General features: G+C 39.4%; 2 protein-coding genes across 2 annotated transcripts; one reads left to right on the top strand and one right to left on the bottom strand.

The window, feature by feature from the left end:
* Positions 1–1,996: 1,996 nt before the first annotated feature.
* Positions 1,997–3,232, bottom strand: lrrc10b (leucine rich repeat containing 10B). Its single transcript, XM_035907055.2, has one exon. It carries the CDS (start codon positions 3,230–3,232, stop codon positions 1,997–1,999), a length of 1,236 nt encoding a protein of 411 aa, XP_035762948.2.
* A 6,098-nt stretch (positions 3,233–9,330) lies between these two features.
* Positions 9,331–15,241, top strand: LOC148101985 (acyl-CoA Delta-4 desaturase-like). The gene is made up of 13 exons (XM_087843163.1): positions 9,331–9,591; positions 10,308–10,577; positions 11,172–11,282; positions 11,581–11,778; positions 12,280–12,381; positions 12,462–12,587; positions 12,677–12,741; positions 13,092–13,154; positions 13,258–13,362; positions 13,672–13,768; positions 13,958–14,037; positions 14,443–14,568; positions 14,706–15,241. The coding sequence occupies exons 2-13, from the start codon at positions 10,368–10,370 to the stop codon at positions 14,755–14,757; spliced, it is 1,335 nt and encodes a 444-aa protein (XP_087699289.1). The 5' UTR covers positions 9,331–9,591; positions 10,308–10,367; the 3' UTR covers positions 14,758–15,241.
* Positions 15,242–24,580: the final 9,339 nt, after the last annotated feature.

The following is a 24,580-nucleotide window of genomic DNA, read 5'->3' as shown; positions in this document are numbered from 1 at the left end:
TGCCACAAATAATTAAGGCAGATCTGAAGGCAAAAGGGAGATACTGTCAAACATTAGGATCCAGTGAGTGTGTATGTCAGCCACAGTGATGCAAGACAGGCAATGTCAGTCTGTTGGTTTCTCCAGTGATGTAGTCTGGACTGAACTGCCAGGAGGTTTTTATACATAAATTTTCCCCAGAGACTTTGACTGATTTTGGAGACCCCTTAAGATTTTCATCAGATCAGTTTTGTTTTGTCCAAAATCTACATTTTGTTAGTTTTAGCTATAATTGGTTTAGAGCAAAGGAAATGTTAGCAATCCAAAAAGCTGGACTAAGACGAGTTAACACCATAAAAATACTACCTCTCAATATCAGCATGTTAGCAATGATGCTGTGAGTCAGCTGGCCTCATAGCATAGCTGCACACACAGCTTTGTTATTATTAGAAGTAAAGGAAGTGACCAAACAAGAGCTGAAACATCACTTACATGATGTAAATTAACACATGTAATAGTAATTTAAGTTCAAGTCAAGAAGTTGGAACCAAATGTTTGGTTATTTTTTAGCTTTGCTCAAAAGTGATGTCTTTGCACACACAATCCAGGCATTAAAACAAACATTTCCATGATTCAAACTATATTTCTCATTTAACGTATTAATCAGGCTTTTTTTAATATATTAATTAAGAATAAAGATGATTTTTCTATTAACAAAAGGACATACTAAGCTCTGTTATAGCACTCTGTATCATTTTAAACATAAAACGCTAGATGTTAAAACCTTTTGCCCTCTCTCGGATGTAATGAGAGGAAAGCTTGGGGGACTCTACTTTTCTCTACAGTGACCAAAAAAACTGTATAATATTTACCAAAACAGCTAAACAGTAGTAAAAATATCTATCAACTGCTGCCCTGCATTTATAATATGTATTATGTGTGGTTTTCCGTGTAGAAACAAATCTAAAATTAGACTGGTGAGTCTGAGTCTCTTCCTGAGCGTAGACACACGAGTTGACACGCTCTGCTTCATGAGTGCAAGCATTAATATTTTAGTGTTGGGATAAATATTTCACTCTTTCAATGAGATGTGAGAAAAAGATACGTGGAGGGAAAGAGGATTGGATTACACGCGCGCCCCACATGAATAATGAGTGCAGAGATGAGAGGAGAACAAGGGCCTGGCCTGCTCCATGCTAGAGACAAAGATAGAAAAGGTGTAGTCACAGACAAAAAGGAGTACACAAAGGTCACCCGAGTCTTCACCTGACCTGCAGGGGGGGCTTTTGATTGGTGGTGAGGGAGTCAAGTCTATTTCATGTTCCCTCCCTATGGACTTCCCTTTTATGGTGAGGCACCCCAGCTATTCATCGCTGTAATAATCTCGCTCGTCTCTCGTTCGTTCTGGGCACTGACACTCACAGGAATGCTTACACAACACTGACAAGAGTTGGGGGTTGTGTTTAGCATGTCATAAATATTTTGTATATCCAAGTCCAGTATGTCCATTTGCACGCACAGACAGTCTCGGTTTATAGAAATAGTGATGAACCAAGATGAAGTGCACTGTCGAGCACATAAAACAGACACTGACGATGATGTAACAGAAATGTTAAATTGTGTCAGTGAAGCAAGCGGTGGCTAGTGGTTTCACCACTTCACAATTAAGAAATAAATTCCCACAAGTGACTGACATAATCAGACGGGTAATTATTTAATAACGGAAAACTTGGTCTCCTATGCCCACTGCAAGTAGTTTTATTGTAAAACAACTACACACACACACACACTCTCTTTACCTGAGTCCAGCTCTGATCTGATCATATGGAGATGAGTGAGATGTTGTTAATTTTTAGACACATAATGCCCGGCTCATTTATATTCACAGCAAACAACAGGTTTTAAATTAGCAGCACAGCTACACAAAAAAGTCCCAAAACATCAACTGTATCTGCAGGATTTCCTGTCATTCATGTCCAGCTTGTCCTGCAGATCATCTGGATCTTGGAGGGGCCTTTCACGCCCCTTCATCTTGTCTCCCTGTGTCATCCAACTCCTCCACATCCTCATAGTCCATCTCAGCCCTCTCATACTCTAGCTCCTCTCCCTCAAACTCAAACCCTTCTCCCTCACATATCAGCTCCTCTGTCTCATATTCGACCGCCTCTTCGTCATATTCGAGCTCAGTTCCTCCATACTCATTTATTGGAGGCTCCACATATCCTCCTTCCTCTTCCTCCACTTCGTCCTCCACTTCTTCCTCCTTCACAAGAAGCTCTTCCTCTTTAACATCTGTGTCCTCTATGGTCACTGCAGCTTCATTTGGTGCTTGCTTTGAGCTGCTGTTCTTGAGGATGCCATGAATCACCGGCTCCTCTCCTGCAAGTGCCAGCTCTTCTGCCTCTTTCTCTGCTGCCTTTCGTCGTCTCTCCTTCCTGGCCTCACGCACCTCCAAAAACTCTGCAGCTCCCTCCCCAACCAAGATGGCGTCTTCACCTACTATAGGAGGTTCCTTGACTGGGTTGTGGTCATAGGAGAAAAGGCGCAGGGCTCTGAGACGCTTCAGGCTGGGAATTTCTGATATCTTGTTGCGGTCCAGGTCTAGGATCTCCAAGGACTTCATTCGAAGAAGGACTTTTGGGAAGGTGTCAAAGCGGTTTCCGTAGAGCCACAATCCCCTCAGAGCCTCCATGCGCCACAAGTCAGGAGGCAGAGTCTTCAGGCGGTTGTCCCCCATCTGCAGGGACTTGAGGTTGGGTAAGTCATAGAGCACCCGTGGGAATCTCTGGAAGTAGTTGCTCTCCATCCACAAGCACCGCAGATTGTGCAGGTTGCTCAGCTCAGGTGGAAAGCTCATTAGGCGGTTGCTGCCCAAATAGAGGCGGGTGAGGTTAGTGAGGTCGCAGACGGCCAGAGGAACATCTTCTATTTTGTTGAAGTCGAGGGCAAGTATCCTCAGACCCTGCAGCTGGGAAATGCTGTCGGGCAGGGTGCGCAGGCTGTTTCCACAAACATAAAGCTTCTCCAGATGCATCAGGTCACAAACACGGGAAGGCAAACGCTTAAATTTACGGTAGCTCAAGTCCAACACGGGGTCCCCACTCTCCAGCAACTCCTCCACTCCAAGCGGAAGTTCCTCCTCTACTTCCTGCACTACTTCCTTCTCCTTCTCGGAAAATTCTGCCTCTTCGCCATCTTTCCCCCCCTCTTCCTCCTCTTCTTCTCCCCCTCCCTTCCTGGAGGAGTTGCCCATGCTGTTGCCTGCAGCACCTTTGTGACTCCTGTGTGAGTCAAGACAGAGTCATTTGATGAGGGAGTGTCTGTGACAAGTTAACCCTGAGCTTCGGAGCTGCTGCTGTTTTGTGGTTGTACCCACTGGCTGCAAACCACATCCTGGCCCGGGCCAGTTAACACTCCGGCAGCCATACCAAAGCAGTTTGTCAAGTGTCTCGTTGTCCCTTCATCTACAGCTTCATCACAAAACAGCAGCGGAAAAGATCTAACAAACTGCAGAGTAATAGTAATGATAATAATAGTAGTAATAGTAGTAGTAGTAGTAGTAATAGTAATAATAGTAATAGTAAAGGTGTTGTTGATAGTTGAGTTCAAAAAAATCCAGCTGAATTTTGAGCTGAAATTGAATTCTTGCAGTCCTTACCCTCTTCTCTCCTCTCTAACTTCCTCGGGGCTTTTAAGCGAAAGATAACGCCACCTGTTCACGTGATCCGGTTTCTCTATTAGAAGAGGAGAAAAAAAAAAGTGCCACTAAGCAGGGAGCCTACCTCCCCTCTTCCTGCGGATAAACCCACAGTGTGTGCGCACTCAGTGACCTGGCTGGCGGCAAAGAAAAACAGTTAATGGAAGTCTGTTCACTAGTTAATGCAGCTGCTCCCCATTAGAGGCCGAGGTTTCCCGGAGTAATAATCCGCGCCGGAGGAAAAACAAAAAAACCTGCACATACTGGAAAAGAACAGCGCTCACTGACTCCCCTCAACTCCTGATGTTGGCCGCTTCTCTCCATCAGTGTGAAGGTTTACATTCAACTGCTGCCTCCCTCCTTCTGTAACAGGAACAGGGGGCATTCACATCACATGGCCAATGTGTCCTCGTGTGAGTGCGTGTGTCTGCGCGCGTGCGCCGGTATAATAGAAGTAGCCTCTTAGAAATAAATATATTTTAAAAAAAGAAGCAACTTTAAAAACAACTTTTTCCCACAAACAAACAGTTAGGTGTGAGGGTTTGATCAAACGATAAACAAAAAAGAATATTAATAGTGATAAACATTATCCTGATATTTATGTTCATCTGTACAGACGACAAGCAAATTCGCAGGCTTACCTACGATTATATTTACACATTCGCACATGGATTAACCGCCAGCGCCACTTTTTAATATCAATTAATAGTTTTTAGATTCATTTTTGTATCTGGAGTATTAGTCCTGCCACAGAGTGACACAGAGCACACATAATCGCAAGAGTTACAGTTTATTATTTTTCCTCGTAAAATGTTGTTACTATAAATCCATACGAAACGAGAAACAGTCTTTCAAAACAAATAAATACATTTGTGGTTTTGCAGTTTGTAGCTACTATAAATCTTTATGTACGGCTATTTGTATGTTTGATGATGGAGATGAGGCTCACTGTCCACAATGGTCTACTTAATTTTGGTTTTACTCATTTTTGTAGGTGACCTGCTGAGACCTATAAAATTGTTTGACAGAGCACAAAACTCAAGACTTGCTGTTATGTTTTTTCTCCTAACCAAGTAGTCTTTGGTCACTCACATTCTTATGCAGATAGGACTCCCAAGTACAATATGAGATTCACATATAGTATGGTTTTATATGCAAACCTAAAGTGAACAAATAACTCTGCAATGATTGCTAAAACAATTCTCTTTTACTGTTGTTGCTTCACATTATGGCTCATATAGTTTAATTGTCAAATTTTATATGTAAAAATTCCATCCATCCACTTGCTTCAGTTCTGTAAATATGTGCACCGTCCTCTGATGGCCAGTAGGTTGCCTGTAGCCACCCTTTGGTTCCAGTCTTACAGACCATTAAGCCTTTTTGGTTTAAGTGATGTTGTCCAACCATGATCCTGCGCTAATCAAAAGTCAGAGAGAAATTCCAGGGGTCAATCCAGAAACATCAATTAATCTAATATCCATGTTTTTGGACTGTGGGACAAAGGTGGATTGTCCGGACAGAACCCACGCACACTCAGAAACGCCCCAGACTGGATTTGAACCTTATTGCTGTGAGGGCTAATCACCCTACAGTCAACCTTTGATTTCACTTTGTTACACTACATTTTCAGATAGCTGTTTCGGTGATCAATACTCTGAATTCCAGAAAAAAACAACAACCAAACAAAAAAAAAAAACCTCCTGATTAAAGATTTTCCGCACTTCATATTTCAGTTCTGTTTTGTTAACTATTCAGATGACTTTATTTATTTAGCAAAACGATCGGTGGAATAATTTAGTGCAGGAAAAGTCTCAGCAAATGCCAATAAACAACCCAAAGCTTTACAGGGTTTTAATTTTTCTCTACGTGAGACAGATACAGCGGACTAAAGTGCAGCTCAGATTGAAATGAATGTGACATGACTGAAAAATATTCCTACACCGCGGCTCAAAATAGCTCCAACATTTGGGTGAGCCCAGAGCAGTTTTAACTAAAAGGGCAACAACAGTTCCAGAAAAGACTAACTTTGTCCAGAACTATTCTCTGTTTCTCATAGTTTACCCCACAGTATTACAGGATATTACTGAGACTATTGTAGCGTTTTCAGCCATTTGTTTTTCTGTATTAAACTAATTCAGAATTCAGTTCAACCTTAACATTATACTTTAATCTGAAAGAAACACTGAAAGAAAAACATCCTAAAATAATGAAGGTTCAAGATGAACCAATCCGACACTGTATTTTTAATGAACCTGACCATATAACTCCATCTCCCGTAGCTTAAAATTTGCAATGCTGTTTATACTGACTATACTGAATTTGTACTGAGGAGATTACGGCACTCACATAATGCAATAATGATCACATGCTACTGTCAACAAGAACATGATACTTTCTATCTTACTATTGATACTTTACTGAGCTTTTCATCCCAAATTACTTACCTTTTTGTTTTGTTTTTGAAAAACAGACTCAATACTTGGCAGCAAAAGGTTTTTAGAGACATCTTTAGGTTCTAATATTTCTTCTTTACACTTACATATCTGTTAATGGGTTGCAACCTGTTCTGACCCAAATGTTGCTTTGAATGAATCTTATGTGTCATTTGAATGTAAATCTCCAAAGAAATATTCAGATATGAGATAATGTAACTGATGGAATGAAAAGTGTAGTGATGCCAAAGTAAAAAGTCTCTCACTCTTTTCTGAGGAAAATACCCCATCTTTCATTTGATGGACCAAAATGAAAGTTAACCTTTAGCCTGAATTCATCAAAAAGCATGCAGGTTTTCTGATTGACAGTCTATGCTGTTGGTTGTGATACTGAGGAAAAGTCTGTAAAAGATGCTGGGGTCGGATGTGCAGGGCTTCTGTCAGCTCGATAAGCTATGGCAGAAGAAGCAGACAAACAGGGAGACAGGCGACGCGCTGCTTGAGGATAATCCTGTCTGATATGCTGAGGACCAAAAGAGCTGATTAGCAAATTTCTATATAGCATTGAAATGACCCTGAAATGACACAGTGAACTGTAAGCAGGGGACATAAAAGACTGAGACCTCAGGCAGTGAATAGATGTGACTGTTGAGGTGAAAGTGTTGAATGCAGATGAAGCACTGCATGACTTCACTACCATGGACAAACACACACATAACAAACACAGGGACAGGGTAAAGGAAAAGTAACTCTAAACAATTATTAATGATCCTTTTTTCATGGTGGTCTAATGGAAAATCAATAATTATTAAGTATTTAATATTTATATATATTTCATAAATGTTTCTGGAAAACACAAGAAGCAAAACAGGACTGCAATGAGAGGCCTTCATGCTTTTGCAACTTGAGGTTAAAAGAGGACAAGGAAGCAATTTCATTAAAGGAGCGTATTTGCACTATCTGCTGGTGAAGGAGAAAACTGCAGCTGATACAGCGTCATTGTGCTTATTTACAGTAAAGGAAAATATGTGTGATTTGATGATACAAACAGTTCAAGTCTAAAAACAGAATGACATCAGGCAACCATTTTTGTGTTTACTGTAGTGCTTACTTTGTAGGTGTCCACATTTAAATTGAATGAAGGGTTTAGGAGTTTCAGCTCCTTAACATGTGCCAACCTCTTTTTAAAGGGACCAAAAGTATTTGGACTCAAAGTCTATTTCATGGGCAGGTCTGGGCAATTCCTTTGTTATGTCATTGTCAATTAAGCAGATAAAAGGCCTGGAGTTGATCTGAGGTATGGTGCTTGCATTTGGAAGATTTCTTTTACTGTGAACAGATAACATGCAGTCAAAGGAGCTCTTCATGCAGGTAAAACAAGCCATCCTTAAGCTGTGAAAAAACCCCTTCTGAGAAATTACTAAAATATTAGAAGTGGCAATATCTGTTTGGTATATCCTGAGAAAGAAAGAAAGCACTGGTGAACTCAGCAATACAAAAAGACCTGGACATCCACAGAAGACAACAGTGGTGGATGATCACAGAATCATTTCTAGCCCTTCACAATAGCCAAGCAAGTGAACAACACTCTCCAGGAGGTAGGTGTATTGATATCCAAGTCTATCATAAAGAAATGACTAAAGTAATTTCTTTGTTTTTGGCATGAAGCTTTCTCAAATGACTGCTCAAACCCTTGCTAAAGTTTTTATACTGTGTGTAAACTGGCAGGTAACTTTCAGTTTTAACTAGATTTTATTTTATTATTTTTACGCTATGAGCATTAGAAAGTTAAAGGACATCACTGCACAGCGCCACGGTGCCATGGCTCAATAAAAAGGTTAATTATACATTTAAATTGACCCTAATCATTTTTTGTTTTTTCGGAAATAAATCTGTTATTGTATTGCTTTCTAAAGAAAACTGATGTGTTTAGAAATGGCATGCTTTGAAAAAGCATATGAAAGTTTTAACAAAAACTTAGAATTTCCTCATTTTTGTCCCTGTTTTATTTGTCATTTCTGTGAATACAATATGGGTTTATGAGATTTGCAAATAATTATGTTCTATTTTATTTGCATTTTACATAGCATCCCAACTTTGAGGGAATTTGGCTAGTAGTACAAATTGTTGTCTTATTTTGCAGCACCCCCTCCAGTGATTATTTAACAAGGAAAGTATTATCACTGACATTCTGTTTGTCAGTGTCAAAGGGTCACACTAAATAAATCAAACAGTGAAACTTTCTGCTCTCATACAAACACTGCCAGCACAATTATTATGACAATCTGAGAGACCAGGGATGTTAAATTGTGAGTCACATACAGCCTACATCAATCTTTAGTGGGCCAGACCAGTGAAAGTGCTGTCATCTGTCAGTGAAAAGAAACTGAATTACAACTTGAATCACTAAAATATCTTAATATAAGGAAGTGCAATTTTAACAGAATGTCTCAGTTTATGATAAAGAAACAGCGGTTTAGCTAATAAAGAATTCTTTGGGTTTAAATTGTAAGAAATGTGTCAAATTACAGAAAAAGGGCTCATTGCCCTGACTTTGACTGGGGAATAGAAAGCTGGATTAAAGCACAGTCTTACAAAGTTTTTTAATTGATATTATTAATATTTACACTTACAGTGGATCACTGAAAAAAAATTATATAGTAGATAGTATTTAAAAACATGAACATTCCTGTCATTTAATTGTTTATCTGCATAATTACTTTGATGGAGTAGCAATGATTGGAGGGGGGGGGGGGGGGGGGGGGGGGGGGGGAGTTGAAATGTATGTAGTTGTCCTTCAAAGCTATCCAGTGGACTAGATTGGAGTCTTTCGATTATGGTCCCCGGACCTTATGTTTGACACACCTAAATTAGACCCTCGAAGCAAACCACAGCAAGCAAACTACAGCCCAGTTTCCATGTAAAGCATTTAGGGAGGATGGAAAGTAACAACAAAAAGGGAGCAGGGTTGAGAGGACCCCTTAAAGACCTGCGGTGTAGCTGTGTATTTAGTCCGCTACACAATAATAATAATAATGGATTGGATTTATATAGCGCTTTTCAAGGCACCCAAAGCGCTTTACAATTCCACTATTCATTCACTCACTGGTGGAGGCAAGCTACCCTACCCTGGGGCAGACTGACATAAAGGTAGGGTAAAGTGTCTTGCCCAAGGACACAACGACCAGGACAGAGAGCCCGGGACTGGAACCAGCGACCTTCGGGTTACAGATACGCTTCCCAAACCCCTGAGCCACGGTCACCCACAAATCACAATGCTGTGCGGCGATTGGCCCAGACGCCTCGAATGATTCTGTTCGGAGTTTGTATCGAATGAGTGCGTGGATGTGACAATGAGCCTACAAAGTAAGCATGGGATGGGTTTGGGGATGCTTGTTATATAAAAAGGACCCGAACCCTCAGAATCGATCTCTTATTAGTGTGCCTGAACCCCGGAAGGACGCTGGTTAAAATCTGGATGCTGTAAGTAAATATTTAACATCTACATGCTGGGACGTGCATAGCTAACCACCCGCTATCTGCCGCTATTATTTAGTCATTAAATGCTTTTCGATGGCGGTTTGTCGGTTTTGTCTTGGTTTCTACACGTTAACGACTATCAGACTTCTCCCAGTCCACGCATTCGTGTGGAAAACGCACTTGTGTGCATCGATGTTTTTCCAGTTTTTAAGTATTTGTGGGTGTGCGACTGTTAGATTGATCTTTAATGTCGATAAAGAATCCTTAAGAAAAGTTAGTAGGTGAAAACCGACCTGCTTTAGCTCCATTTGGTGGTTTCCTAGCTTCACTAGTTTCCCCATAGTAGTGGGTGATGTTGCACTTCTCTTTGTTTTAGATCTGGACCACAACCAGCTCAAACAGCATAGAAAAATCTGCCATACGAGTTTTTCTCTCTGCACATTTCAAACTATTTGAAAGACATTTTTTACACTCACATTGAAAAAAGGTTTCTTCACCTTCAGTAAACATGAAGCAATGATTGTGAGTAAGATGCAGCTGAAACATCTAAAATCAAAGGTTTATTTATTCAAATAACAAATGATTAAGGAACAGAGTTGGTATTAACTGAACGCATACCAAGCAATTTTTTGCCCAGATTCCATTAAATTTAATGGTTTACGTTGCCCGTATGTAACAAAGTTACATGGAAATTTTGTGCATTTTTTGTGTGAAAACAGGTGTGAAACTTTGTGACCTGTTAGAGCTCAGGTGCATTCAGACCAGAGGCAGCGGTGAGGATGGGAGGTGGAAGCCAGCAGACGGTGCCGGGAGAGCCGGACAGCGGGAAAGCTAAAGGTGTTTACACCTGGGAGGAGGTGCAGAGCCACTGCAGCAGGAATGATCAATGGTTGGTCATCGATCGAAAGGTTTACAACATCACTCAGTGGGCCAAAAGGCATCCAGGAGGGTTTCAAGTCATCAGCTACTATGCTGGAGAGGATGCCACGGTACGTCATGTTTCCTTCAAAATACTATGAAAATATACAGGCCTGTGCATTTATGTTCATATGATTTTATTTTGAAAGAGATCTAATAAAACTATCATCATAAGCGTTAATTCATTTATATTTGTTTAAGATTTGTGTTGCCATTCCTCTCAAAAAGTAAAGTTTATGCCAGTCTGTGAACTACACCTGGGCTTCCCGCAACTCCTAACATGTCTCTAAGTTCCTTGCAGCTCTAACAGAAAGAGATTCCCCCTCTGAGGTTTTAGTATACCTAAATAACTGTTCCAGAATAAAAATAGCAGAAAGCTCGATAATATGGATGGAAGAACACGAGTAGGTGTAGCAGAACCAGCTACAGCACTGAAACGCTGCTTTCAGGCAGCTGAATTATGAAAAACAATGTAATGTCACGGTTTCACAGGCAACTGAAACTTACAGGGAACATCATTTTACTTTTGGTATTTTTACATGTTAGAATTTAGCTTTAATACAAGTGAAGTGAATGCATGATTTATTGTTTTACAATCTGATAACTATTTCCACTGCTACCTAACTTTTTAATAAATTACAATTTTTGTTGTGTTTGTTTTTTAGGAGGCATTCACTGCTTTTCATCCTGATCCTAAGTTTGTGCAAAAGTTTCTGAAGCCGCTGCTGATCGGAGAGTTGGCAACGACTGAGCTGAGCCAGGACCGAGACAAAAATGTGAGCCTTTAATCAAAGTCCCTTCTTTTTTTATTGACAACATGTGAGTGATCTAGTGTAATAAATGAGAGACAGACATAAGTTTGATAATTCACTGATCTCTTATGTTAGTTATGAAGTGCTGAGTGTTGGGAACATCTGAGATTCTAGGTGGTTTTTCAGCCACCTTAATGTCTTGTTTCACTGTATGAAAACCTAAAATAGCTCAAATCCAAAATCCTCGATTTCGGAAGTATCACATCAATATATTACAGTTTCAGTTTTACAGAATTCTTTGTTTCTTTTTCTCTGCACGCAGGCAGCCATCGTGCAGGATTTCGAAACATTACGAGCTCAGGTGGAGAAAAGGGGTCTGTTTCGAGCTCAGCCTTTGTTTTTCTTCCTCCACCTCAGTCACATCCTGCTGCTAGAAGCCCTCGGATGGCTGACCGTCTGGATGTGGGGCACAGGCTGGATACAAACACTTGTGTGCTCTGTGTTTCTCGCAACCGCTCAGGTGATTCAGACATAAATTTTAAATGGGCCCTATTATGCTTTCCTTATGTTTTGAAATATATGCATACACCAAGTGCATGGTTACATTAAACAGAGACAAAGTTTTAAATAATGGATATCAATAATAATGAATGTGTAAAAGTGAGCCAAAAACTCAGCCTTCAGACTGCTCTCAATGCACAGTTTCAGTTTCTGTTCTTGCCCCTTTACAATGCCAGTGATGGAAGGTATTCCTAATATGTTCATCACTGACACTGCTCTGGCTGTCAGGACAGAAGCCCCTCCCACAGACTGTGCAAATCTTCTGTTTACAAAAGCTAACCATTCATATTAAAGGGAGCATAAATAATTGTTTGAGAAAAGTATGAACTGAGATGCAGAAACGCAGGACTGATAAAAGACAAACAGTTAGTCATGCATACAAATACATGGTGTTGGAAATCAGGTCCATTTAAAGAGAAGTCTTTCACCCAAAACATTTGTTTTCCTGCTTCTTCTCCAGGCACAGGCTGGATGGCTGCAGCATGACTTTGGTCACCTGTCTGTCTTCAAAAAGTCCAGCTGGAATCACCTCGCCCACAAGTTTGTCATTGGTCATTTAAAGGTAACCTCTCTCAGTTAGAATCCTCTCTCCATGGAAATGAAACACAGATACTTAAAGGTTTTTTTTTTTTCTTTTTTCAGGGAGCTTCTTCCAACTGGTGGAATCAACAACATTTCAGGCATCACGCTAAACCCAACATCTTCATTAAGGACCCGGGTATCAACACGTTGCACCTCTTCGTACTTGGCCGAATTCAACCAGTGGAAGCAAGTAGCACAAAGATAGTATATCTTATGTTTTTAAGCACTCACACGGTCCATCTCGTCATCATCCGCTGTTTACCTCTGTGTTACAGTACGGGATAAAGAAGATCAAACACATGCCTTACAATCGTCAACACAAGTACTTCTTTCTTGGTATGTTTTTTAAGAGTCATTTAAAAAGAATAATAACTACAACTTTGTAACGTTGCACCTTTATAGGAACAGTTGTTGTCTTTTTTATATATTTATATATATATGTATATATATATATATATATATATATATATATATATATATATATATATACACACACATATATAAATACAAAGACATATATTGATAAAATATACAAAGGGGATAAATAGAATAAATAGGAATAAAAATAAAAATAAAAATACAAGTGAATTGCACATTTCAAGTATGGAAGTCTATTGCACCATTGACTATTATCAAAAAGTATTGCACAAAAGATATTGCACAGTGAAGTGAAGAGGCACTACAGCTTAGTTGTTCGCCCCTCCTTTGTCCTCCTGTTTTCCTGTATTTAAAAGAAACATTACAGCAAAAAAAAAAAAATGGCACAGAATAGAGCATATGTAAAAATAAGATTATAATTAATCATGATTGTCATAATTAAAAAGAAATTACATAAATCATATAAACTTTCTTGTCTTGTGAAGGATCTGGCTTGGTTCATCTCATTCTACCTTCGCTTCTTCTCCTCTTATATACCCCTGTATGGCCTAGTTGGCTCATTGGTGCTCATAAGTATAGTCAGGTAACTATTTAAAATAAGAAAACATTGCACTCATTAACAAATGAATTGTTACCAGTTAACAGACTTTGATGCCTTATATTGTCCATTCCTTTCAAAATATATTGTCCTTGAGCTGAGATGCACCATATTTTGCTCTATATTGCTGGAATGTGTGTGGAAAAGCCCGACTTTATTAGCAAACATTAAACTTAACATATTTGACCGCTGTATACCTAATAAAGTACACTGCAATAGAAAGTGATTCCATTTTTCGTACCCTTTGGCCACGTTATGTATCACCTCAATATGATATTGTTTTTAATGTTACAGGTTTTTGGAGAGTTACTGGTTTGTGTGGGTGACTCAGATGAATCACATACCGATGGACATCGATCATGAAAAGCACAGGGACTGGCTGACCATGCAGGTACTTGTACCACTTTTACAAGGTTGTACAAAAGGTTTGGACACTTTAAATATTTTCTGCATTTACCCAATACTCATGAACATCCCAGATCACAAATATTGGTCTGTTCTATTCTCTTTACACCTTCCCTTATATTTACTAGGACTTTATTAACTCATTTGCACTCTTTTGACTCATTCTGTCATTCAGTTACAATCCACCTGTAATATCGAGCAGTCCTTCTTCAATGACTGGTTCAGTGGACACCTCAACTTTCAAATCGAGCACCAGTAAGGGAAATTTGAAACCTGTCAAAAACTAGAGCACGACTGTGTAAACTAAAGTACTGATAATAATTTAACAACATTAATTCTGCATTTAAAGATAGAAAGTCTCTATTAAAAAAAAATAGTTTTAAAGAATAGTCAGAAGACTGAGAGATGTAATTCATCAGGCATGGTCACAGGAGCACACATTAAACTCAAGCCACACCACTTAACCAGTGGTGAACACTATTAGGATTTTACACCCATCCATAGTGAGCTATCACCCATTTTTTCAAACAGAATGTTTTTTTCTTGCAGAACTACACTCACTGTTTACACACTTATATGTTACAATGATTTTATGTAACAAAATATGCCACAATGCAACAATTACAAAAAAAACAGCTTCTGTTTCTTTTCTTTTGCAAGCTTGTTTCCAATGATGCCGCGGCACAACTACCACCTGGTGGCCCCACAGGTTCGTGAGCTCTGCGAAAAACACGGGATTCCTTACCAAGAGAAAACTTTGTGGCGAGGCTTCGCTGATATTGTCACGTAAGTACAATGATAACAGAGTATGAAAATGGCTGCAAATACAGTATATGACTCAGTCTTCTTTTATGGAAGGACTGCTTACCTGACACACACACACTGATGGGCTGGCTATTTTTTGTTCTGACTTCCTCATTCAGGTCACTGAAAACCTCAGGGGACCTCTGGCTCGATGCATATCTCCATAAATGAAAGACTGTATTTTCCTCCACTGGTGTAAAAAGAGTGTTTTTCTCTTTTTCATTCGAAATCGACTGTATCTGTTTGAGTCAATGCCGTGGGAAAGATCCCTCTTATTGTTGACGTTATTAAGTCTTTGTTTGGTTTATAGATGATGGGGTTTTCCTAAGTTGCCTTAACAGTATCTTGATCAGCAGCAATGTGATGATAACACGGCTCTAAAACCTACCTGTGACTTATTATTAGCATTAGCGTCACCAGATGTAAAAGAAAACTATCTGAATGATTAGACACAATCATTTATATAAACTACAAAACCTTTGTAAACTGTTTGTTATCGTTTGTGAAACTACTTTAAATGAATGTAACATGTTGTGCTCTTTCTATAGAGAAACCATTACACTGCACATGAATAATTTCACCGAGACCAATAAATCAAACTAAAAACTTAAAAAAAAAAAGTTTTCTGTTCTTGCTTATATAGGGCATGTTATAACAAGGGAATAAACATAGTGAAAGATCACCACACTGCATTAGTGATCTGTCACTCAAAGATCTGCTTTGCCTGACTCAGGAGTCACTGCTTGTTTCACATTGTTTAGTGTTATTAATCTTTGAATATTGTCAAAAACTGCAGACACATGCTGTACATATACATGGCTCACTGGGATATTGGGATACTGGGATATTTCATGCAACTTCTTTTCATTGCTGTTAAGATTTTAGGTTTAGCTGGGACACATTACTGCTCGTTTCCCTAACAAGAACTGATCTGATTAGCATTTCCATTTCAATTTTAATTCTACATTTGTAGAATATCTTTAAAAGCGTAATAGCATACATAGATGCAGCATAGCTTTGTGCTAAATGCTAGCAGGCTACATGTGTGATGAATTTTGCATGCACAAAATGATACGGAAACGACATATTTTTCAAATGATGAAATATCTTGAAATATATCACCTACAACTTGTATCTAGTTTTATGGTGATAATGATCATCTTATTGGTCATGAACAGGGAGGGAGTGGTCCTACTGGTTGACTCCCTCATTATAAAGGCATGTTTGGGATCTCCCTGTCGCCATGACACTAATAACATTAATATATGATCAATGCTATGACTTGCTGACGTCTTCACATATTTTCCTGGTTTTTATAGCCATGGTTACAGCTTAAAATAGTCCTGAACTCAAACGCTTTCATTCATTTCTTCACTTCTCAAGGATCCAACCAACCAATGACAAGAAAACATTTCAGCACTTCACACAGTACAGTAACCTGTACTGTATTGTGAGCCAAGTGAGCTACTATGTCACTGATGATCTGGTACTCAATACTCGGTGTCTACAGCTGCAGCATAGAAAGATGATGGAAACAAATCTCATCTGATTATCACGCTGGAGGCATCTGATTAAGAAACACATCCCCAAGCATTGATAAAGAAACCTTTACCCTTCTCATTAGCTCGTATGGTAGATAGTAATGCTCTACACTTCTCTGAATCCATTATAGTACCTCTTGATAACATGCCTCAGCTGTTCGGAGCAGATAAGATTACAACTGAAGTCAAAGTGACATGAATTCACAAATTACGCAAACCTGAAGAAAAACTGAAAAACATGACCTCTCCTGCCAGCTGAGTTTGCTGTCACCAACCAAACTAGTTTCTGAACAAATACTTCCCAAAAAGAGTTCAAATCCCACAGAGCAGACCCAACCATGTGATTTTCTTTTACTGTTCTTCCACCCTGCAGCATTTTGGGTGGGCTGAATCACCCAAGATGCCAATGGGGTTGAATGTTGCAGAGCATCTGTCAACTTAGTGAACTGTGGCAAGCCACTAATGAGCTGTGAGCACAGTAACTTGAGCATGATGCAGATGAAAGGAGATGCAATTCATTTTAAAGATGTCTACTTTCGAATTATCAAGTTATATTATGTGAAACACTTCAAAAACTCTACCCTCTTGTGCCTAATGTGGCTCTGTTGCCTTGCTGCAAATGGCCACTGAATTCAGGTATTCTGATCACTTCCATGACTACAGATGTATAAAATCAAGCATCTAGGCATGATGCCAACAATTTAAATAGTAATCCTTGCTTCTACAGTAAACTGTTTGTAGTATTATAAACAAGTGGAAGTGATTGAGAACAACAGCAACAAAGACATGAAGTGGTAGTTAAAAGTGAAGTTAAAAAACAGAACAATGTCAGTGGATGCTGAGGCGCACAATGTGAAGAGGTCGCCAACTTTCTGCAGAGTCAGTCACCACAGACTTCCAGGCTTCATGTGGCCTTTAGAATAGCTCAGTGCACAGAGAGTTGATGCAGTGGTGAAAAGCACACCGCCAGTGGACTCTAGAGCAACGGACATCACACGTCTCCATCTGGCAATCTGATGGATGAGTCTGTGTTGGCGGTTGCCAGGAGAACGGTACTTGTCTGACTTCATTGTGACAAATGTAAAGTTTAGTGGAGGGGTGATTATGGTATAGTGTTGTTTTTCTGGAGTTGGGATCAGTTCCTTATTTCCAGTTAACCCTTAAGAGCCCAGACCTATTTCTACTTTCATGAAAATTACGGGGGTCTTATATCAAATGAATCATATATAACCAAGTCTCTAAGTGTAAAGAGGCAGTGACACCAGTGTCACTGTGGGTCCTTAAGGGTTAAAGGAACTCCTAATCCTTCAGTATACCGAGACATTTTGAACAATTTCATGCTCCCGACTTTGTGAGAACAGTTTGGAGTTGCCCCCTTATTATTTAAAGATGACTCTGCACCTCTACACAAAGCAAGGTCCATAAAGACATTGATAAGTGACTTTGGTCCGGAACAACTTGAGTGGCCTGCACAGAGTCCTGACCTACAGATAGAACACCTTTGGGATGAATTAGCGAAGAGACTGAAAGCCAGCCCTTCCTGTCCAACATCAGTGTCTGACCTCACAAATGCACTAATGGAAGAGAGGTCAAAAATTTCCATACACACAATCATAAACCTTGTAGAAAGCCTTCCCAGTAGAGATGAAGCTATTACATTTGTAAAGAGTGGGTCAACATCATGTTAACAGACAAGCAAATACTTTTGGCAACATAGAGTATGAATTCCTCTTTTTTTACATCTTAATTTTTTCTTGCAAGAATTAAAAATGAAGAAGAAAAAATTAACAAAATTCAAATTAAATCAACTTCTCACACTGTGTCTCTTACATTTCTGACCCTAATGGTTAAACAGGAAGCCATTACACAAGCTAAATGCTAAGAGCCATCAATGTAAAACAATCCTTTAATAAGATTAATACAATAAATAATCAGTTTCTGTTGTCTACATCTTATCATCATTAGATCTTGTGTTAACCCTGCTTCTAGCAACAAGCACCATTTATTTATAGATCTCTCCAAGATACTGTTCTTGGTCTGCAGCTTCACTCTGTGTACCAGATGAGTCTGGGATGGTCTGAACTATTCCTCTCATTATCCACACACTTCCAGGGGATGAAAGCTTAATATTAGCACCACATCTTCAGGATTACAATTACTTAAAGTATTTGGGCTTATATTGACTGTTGTTGTTGAAGGTTCCTGGTGGCATACTGGGCTCATGACCATGCGAAAATGTAAATAAGTTGGAATCTTCTTCCCAAACTCTCCACTGATAAAACAATAATCGAGTTTCCTAAAGCCTTTTTCCAAACCTCACCGAGACAACAGTGAGTGTATTGGTGAGCACAGGTCCCTGTCATCAATACCATTCAGTGACTCAACCTGAAATGATGCTGTGCACTCTAACAAAAAACGTTTTTTGTTTTTATTCAGGTGTTGCACAGCATGGGGTGGGATATATCAAACTTTATGGTTAAGCTGTGCTTAAGGAACTTTATCACATTTATTTATTTTTTCTTCAAACTGGCTCCACATAACAGCTTTGTGGTGTTTAAGAAAGATTTCTTTTAATCAGTTCTCTTGTCAAACTGGCAGCTCTTTACTCAGTCTGGGATTTTTAGTGTTATATTTCTCAGCAGTAATGTCGATCAACATACTGACAGCATAAACTACCTGTCTTCCTGAGACATTGCTTCCTCGTCATGACAATGACTGTGTTTTGTAGGCCTACCGATTTACCAGCAGCTGTTTTGTTTCCACATTGAGATTGGGTTGTCTCGGTAATGAGCTGTCTTATCTGTAGAATTTATGCTTTCATTTTGCACAGGTCTGTACTCCATGCAGCCTAAGAGAGTCTTCACCACAAAGACAGCACAGTCAGCCAAACTTGCTATGCACCGTCTGAGTTCTTTGATTTTCTAATGCTGTTTGTGCTACGTTTTCCTCCTTTTTTTAATGGCACTATTGTCACGTTTCTATGGTTATGCGTTCCCTCTTTAAATTTCACGTCTTCTATTGTGTTACAACAACAAGTAAGAATAAACACACCATCTTCTGAGTTATTCAAGGCTTAATCAGTATAAGTGCTAATAATTGTTACCTGATCTCCATAATGCTTCTGAAACAGTCATTGTGTTTCCTTGAATGCTCTGTTTAGTGCCATGTGTTCTTAATTGCAAATAAGGGATTATGTTTCTCCTGCAGTTGCATTTTCAGTACTCTGCTCAATGGTTTTTTCAAAAGCTCCCATAAAGGATCTGTAGTGGCTCCCCCATGAAAACTGAAACATCTCTAACAGGCAGCTAAGCCTGTTTCTATTGATCATACTTTTCTAGAATACCATGAATGTTTTTGTCTGTGTCTTGACCTTAAATCCTGTGAATTTATTAACATTTATGTAATCTTGGCCGTGGGATGACATCTCTGTTCTTTTTCTTTTTCGGCGGAGCTCACGGGCACGTCACTGCAACCCCCCCTGGCTTCTGCTCCGTGGCTGCTGGGTGACCCCTCATCTGGGACTCTCCTCAGCTCCTTCTGGGATAGTGGCGCAGCTGCCCCTCTGTTGGTCTTCCTTGGTCTCTTGTGTTCTGGGGGCCTCTGGATGTCTGGAGTCTTGATCTCCTCAATACCTGCTTCATGCCCTGGAGGACGGGGCTGTGGTCCCCCACACCCTCTAGCAGATCATTACATGAAGGAACCTTTTAAAAACAAATGCGTCCATGCTCACAGGTGTACACACGGGTGCTCACACACACAAACTACACCCTTTTTGGCTCCTACCTCAAAGCACACTGTGCGCTGTCGATCTTACGTGCTGCACAATAATGTTTAATATTTAGTATTTACTGTTATATTCCCATATATCATCATGATGTTGTTTATTGTATTGCTCTCATTTTCTTCTGCTTGTTTTCTTTTTTCTTTCTCAACAGGTGATCCAGGTGATTGATATATGTAATTTTTTTTGTCTGCTTATTTAGTTTGTTTTTGTTTCTTTTGCCCTTTATCCCCGTCCCTCTTCTCCGCTGTTTTCCCCCTCTTCCTTTCTCCCTTTTCTTTTCCTCATTCAAGTCTGTCCTGTATCTAGCAAGTAAAAATAAAAAATAAATAAAATAAAATAAAATAAACAATAAAAGGTGAATCAAATAGACCATTACGGCAAGGCTGGGATGGTCAATTTGGTAAAGTAAATCCGTTGGGCATCTTTCCTCGCCTTTAGACAATAATTCTGATGGCAAAAGAACCAAACGGGACAGGCAAAAAAAAAAAGAAAAAAAAAGATGTGCCTTCTGTAGACTGAAAGATGATTCAGATATTTTGTTTGGATTTCATTACAATATTTTATATATTTCTTAAGAACAACAGAAACAACACAACACTAATGATAAACCTGCATACTGTTGATTCACTGAGTCAAATGACAAGCAAGCGGTTTGACTAAAGGAGCACAATCTGCTGGTGAGGGAGGGAATGGCAGCCCATGCATCAGAATTTGCAGCTATATTACCAAGAACCTGATAACACATCAAAGCATGCTTGACAGCCTCGGTATTTGCAGTAAAGTAAAAATATTTGCAACTATTCAAGCAGTTAAAATTTAAAAACATACTGACTGTAGTACCTCTGCGTGTACTGTAGCCATTTGTCTGCAGCGACATTTTTAGGCCTAAAAATGTTGCTGCAGACAAATATATAAAATATATAATGTGTGACTCACCTGTCACACTTTATATAAGGACTGCATTTACTTTTGGCTCACTCTTTCTTCACTCCCACACGGGGCGGCAGCAGAGGTGAGGTTCTGTTTGGGTTTTTATTTTATGTATTGTTTAAGGTAATGAGTAACTTAAATCTCTGTTTTCTTTCAGCATTGGCAGTCCATGGGTGTCTTTCCTTCCTTCCTTCTTTGCTTTATTGATAAAAGGAGAACCCTGTGAATGATTAGATGACTGCTTATTCTTATTCTAATCGGCCCATGATGCTGATTACTCAACCCTGAGCCTTCCTTCCTTCATAACAAGTGCCATAAAAAAAGGAGGAAAACGTAGCACAAACAGCATTAGAAAATCAAAGAACACAGACGGTGCATAGCAAGTTTGGCTGACTGTGCTGTCTTTGTGATGAAGACTCTCCTAGGCTGCATGGAATACAGACCTGTGCAAAATGAAAGCATAAATTCTACAGATAAGACAGCTCATTACCGAGACAACCCAATCTCAATGTGGAAACAAAACAGCTGCTGGTAAATCGGTAGGCCTACAAAACACAGTCATTGTCATGACGAGGAAGCAATGTCTCAGGAAGACAGGTAGTTTATGCTGTCAGTATGTTGATCGACATTACTGCTGAGAAATGTAACACTAAAAATCCCAGACTGAGTAAAGAGCTTTCATTAAGCTTTCATCCCCTGGAAGTGTGTGGATAATGAGAGGAATAGTTCAGACCATCCCAGACTCATCTGGTACACAGAGTGAAGCTGCAGACCAAGAACAGTATCTTGGAGAGATCTATAAATAAATGGTGCTTGTTGCTAGAAGCAGGGTTAACACAAGATCTAATGATGATAAGATGTAGACAACAGAAACTGATTACTTATTGTATTAATCTTATTAAAGGATTGTTTTACATTGATGGCTCTTAGCATTTAGCTTGTGTAATGGCTTCCTGTTTAACCATTAGGGTCAGAAATGTAAGAGACACAGTGTAAGAAGTTGATTTAATTTGAATTTTGTTAATTTTTTCTTCTTCATTTCTAATTCTTGCAAGACAAAATTAAGATGTAAAAAAAGAGGAATTCATACTCGATGTTGCCAAAAGTATTTGCTTGTCTGTTAACATGATGTTGACCCACTCTTTACAAATGTAATAGCTTCATCTCTACTGGGAAGGCTTTCTACAAGGTTTATGATTGTGTGTATGGAAATTTTTGACCTCTCTTCCATTAGTGCATTTGTGAGGTCAGACACTGATGTTGGACAGTGTTAAAAGATTTTGAATTTTATTAATATTCAACAGTGATAAATGTTTATGTTTAGCTTATTTGAATTGCACAGAAATGCCTGTACATAGCGTGTCAGCAAATTCTTTAGCTGGAACAAAGTGATCACATGAGGAAGTTGCTCAAGTTTAGACAACACCCACATGTATTGTTTTAACCCACTACAAGATCGTTAATCAACTTGTCCATCTTTGTCTTGCAAGGCTGCATCCTGTGCAGCCTCGTATGCAATCACCAGATAAGAAGTTGTTTTTTCCTAACTTGTACTCCACCCATGAGTGTTACGTGAGTAGGGCAGTATATAGTAAAGTCTGAGTGGATGCCTGGCGCGCTTTTCCTGCACGTTTCTGTAGTCGATGGAACGTGGTCAGGTATTCGCCCATGTACATGAATTAACTCTGGGCCCGTGATTCTTTGCCTTCCTGAGGTTTTTCTCCTTACAGACAGGAAGGGCTGGCTTTCAGTCTCTTCGCTAATTCATCCCAAAGGTGTTCTATCTGTAGGTCAGGACTCTGTGCAGGCCACTCAAGTTGTTCCGGACCAAAGTCACTTATCAATGTCTTTATGGACCTTGCTTTGTGTAGAGGTGCAGAGTCATCTTTAAATAATAAGGGGGCAACTCCAAACTGTTCTCACAAAGTCGGGAGCATGAAATTGTTCAAAATGTCTCGGTATACTGAAGGATTAGGAGTTCCTTTAACTGGAAATAAGGAACTGATCCCAACTCCAGAAAAACAACCCTACACCATAATCACCCCTCCACTAAACTTTACATTTGTCACAATGAAGTCAGACAAGTACCGTTCTCCTGGCAACCGCCAACACAGACTCATCCATCAGATTGCCAGATGGAGACATGTGATGTCCGTTGCTCTAGAGTCCACTGGCGGTGTGCTTTTCACCACTGCATCAACTCTCTGTGCACTGAGCTATTCTGAAGGCCACATGAAGTCTGGAAGTCTGTGGTGACTGACTCTGCAGAAAGTTGGCGACCTCTTCACATTGTGCGCCTCAGCATCCACTGACATTGTTCTGTCTTTTAACTTCACTTTTAACTACCACTTCATGTCTTTGTTGCTGTTGTTCTCAATCACTTCCACTTGTTTATAATACTACAAAGAGTTTACTGTAGAAGCAAGGAAATTTTACTATTTAAATTGTTGGTGTCATGCCTAGATGCTTGATTTTATACATCTGTAGTCATGGAAGTGATCAGAATACCTGAATTCAGTGGCCATTTGCAGCAAGGCAACAGAGCCACATTAGGCACAAGAGGGTAGAGTTTTTGAAGTGTTTCACATAATATAACTTGATAATTCGAAAGTAGACATCTTTAAAATGAATTGCATCTCCTTTCATCTGCATCATGCTCAAGTTACTGTGCTCACAGCTCATTAGTGGCTTGCCACAGTTCACTAAGTTGACAGATGCTCTGCAACATTCAACCCCATTGGCATCTTGGGTGATTCAGCCCACCCAAAATGCTGCAGGGTGGAAGAACAGTAAAAGAAAATCACATGGTTGGGTCTGCTCTATGGGATTTGAACTCTTTTTGGGAAGTATTTGTTCAGAAACTAGTTTGGTTGGTGACAGCAAACTCAGCTGGCAGGAGAGTTCATGTTTTTCAGTTTTTCTTCAGGTTTGCGTAATTTGTGAATTCATGTCACTTTGACTTCAGTTCTAATCTTATCTGCTCCGAACAGCTGAAGCATGTTATCAAGAGGTACTATAATGGATTCAGAGAAGTGTAGAGCATTACTATCTACCATACGAGCTAATGAGAAGGGTAAAGGTTTCTTTATCAATGCTTGGGGATGTGTTTCTTAATCAGATGCCTCCAGCGTGATAATCAGATGAGATTTGTTTCCATCATCTTTCTATGCTGCAGCTGTAGACACTGAGTATTGAGTACCAGATCATCAGTGACATAGTAGCTCACTTGGCTCACAATACAGTACAGGTTACTGTACTGTGTGAAGTGCTGAAATGTTTTCTTGTCATTGGTTGGTTGGATCCTTGAGAAGTGAAGAAATGAATGAAAGCGTTTGAGTTCAGGACTATTTTAAGCTGTAACCATGGCTATAAAAACCAGGAAAACATGTGAAGACATCAGCAAGTCATAGCATTGATCATATATTACTGTTATTAGTGTCATGGCGACAGGGAGATCCCAAACATGCCTTTATAATGAGGGAGTCAACCAGTAGGACCACTCCCTCCCTGTTCATGACCAATAAGATGATCATTATCACCATAAAACTAGATACAAGTTGTAGGTGATATATTTCAAGATATTTCATCATTTGAAAAATATGTCGTTTCCGTATCATTTTGTGCATGCAAAATTCATCACACATGTAGCCTGCTAGCATTTAGCACAAAGCTATGCTGCATCTATGTATGCTATTACGCTTTTAAAGATATTCTACAAATGTAGAATTAAAATTTAAAT

Source organism: Neolamprologus brichardi, chromosome 7 (genome assembly GCF_056152115.1).
Source record: "Neolamprologus brichardi isolate AB-2024 chromosome 7, ASM5615211v1, whole genome shotgun sequence".
NCBI classification, from domain to species: domain Eukaryota; kingdom Metazoa; phylum Chordata; class Actinopteri; order Cichliformes; family Cichlidae; genus Neolamprologus; species Neolamprologus brichardi.
This window is presented reverse-complemented; position numbering and strand designations above follow the sequence as displayed.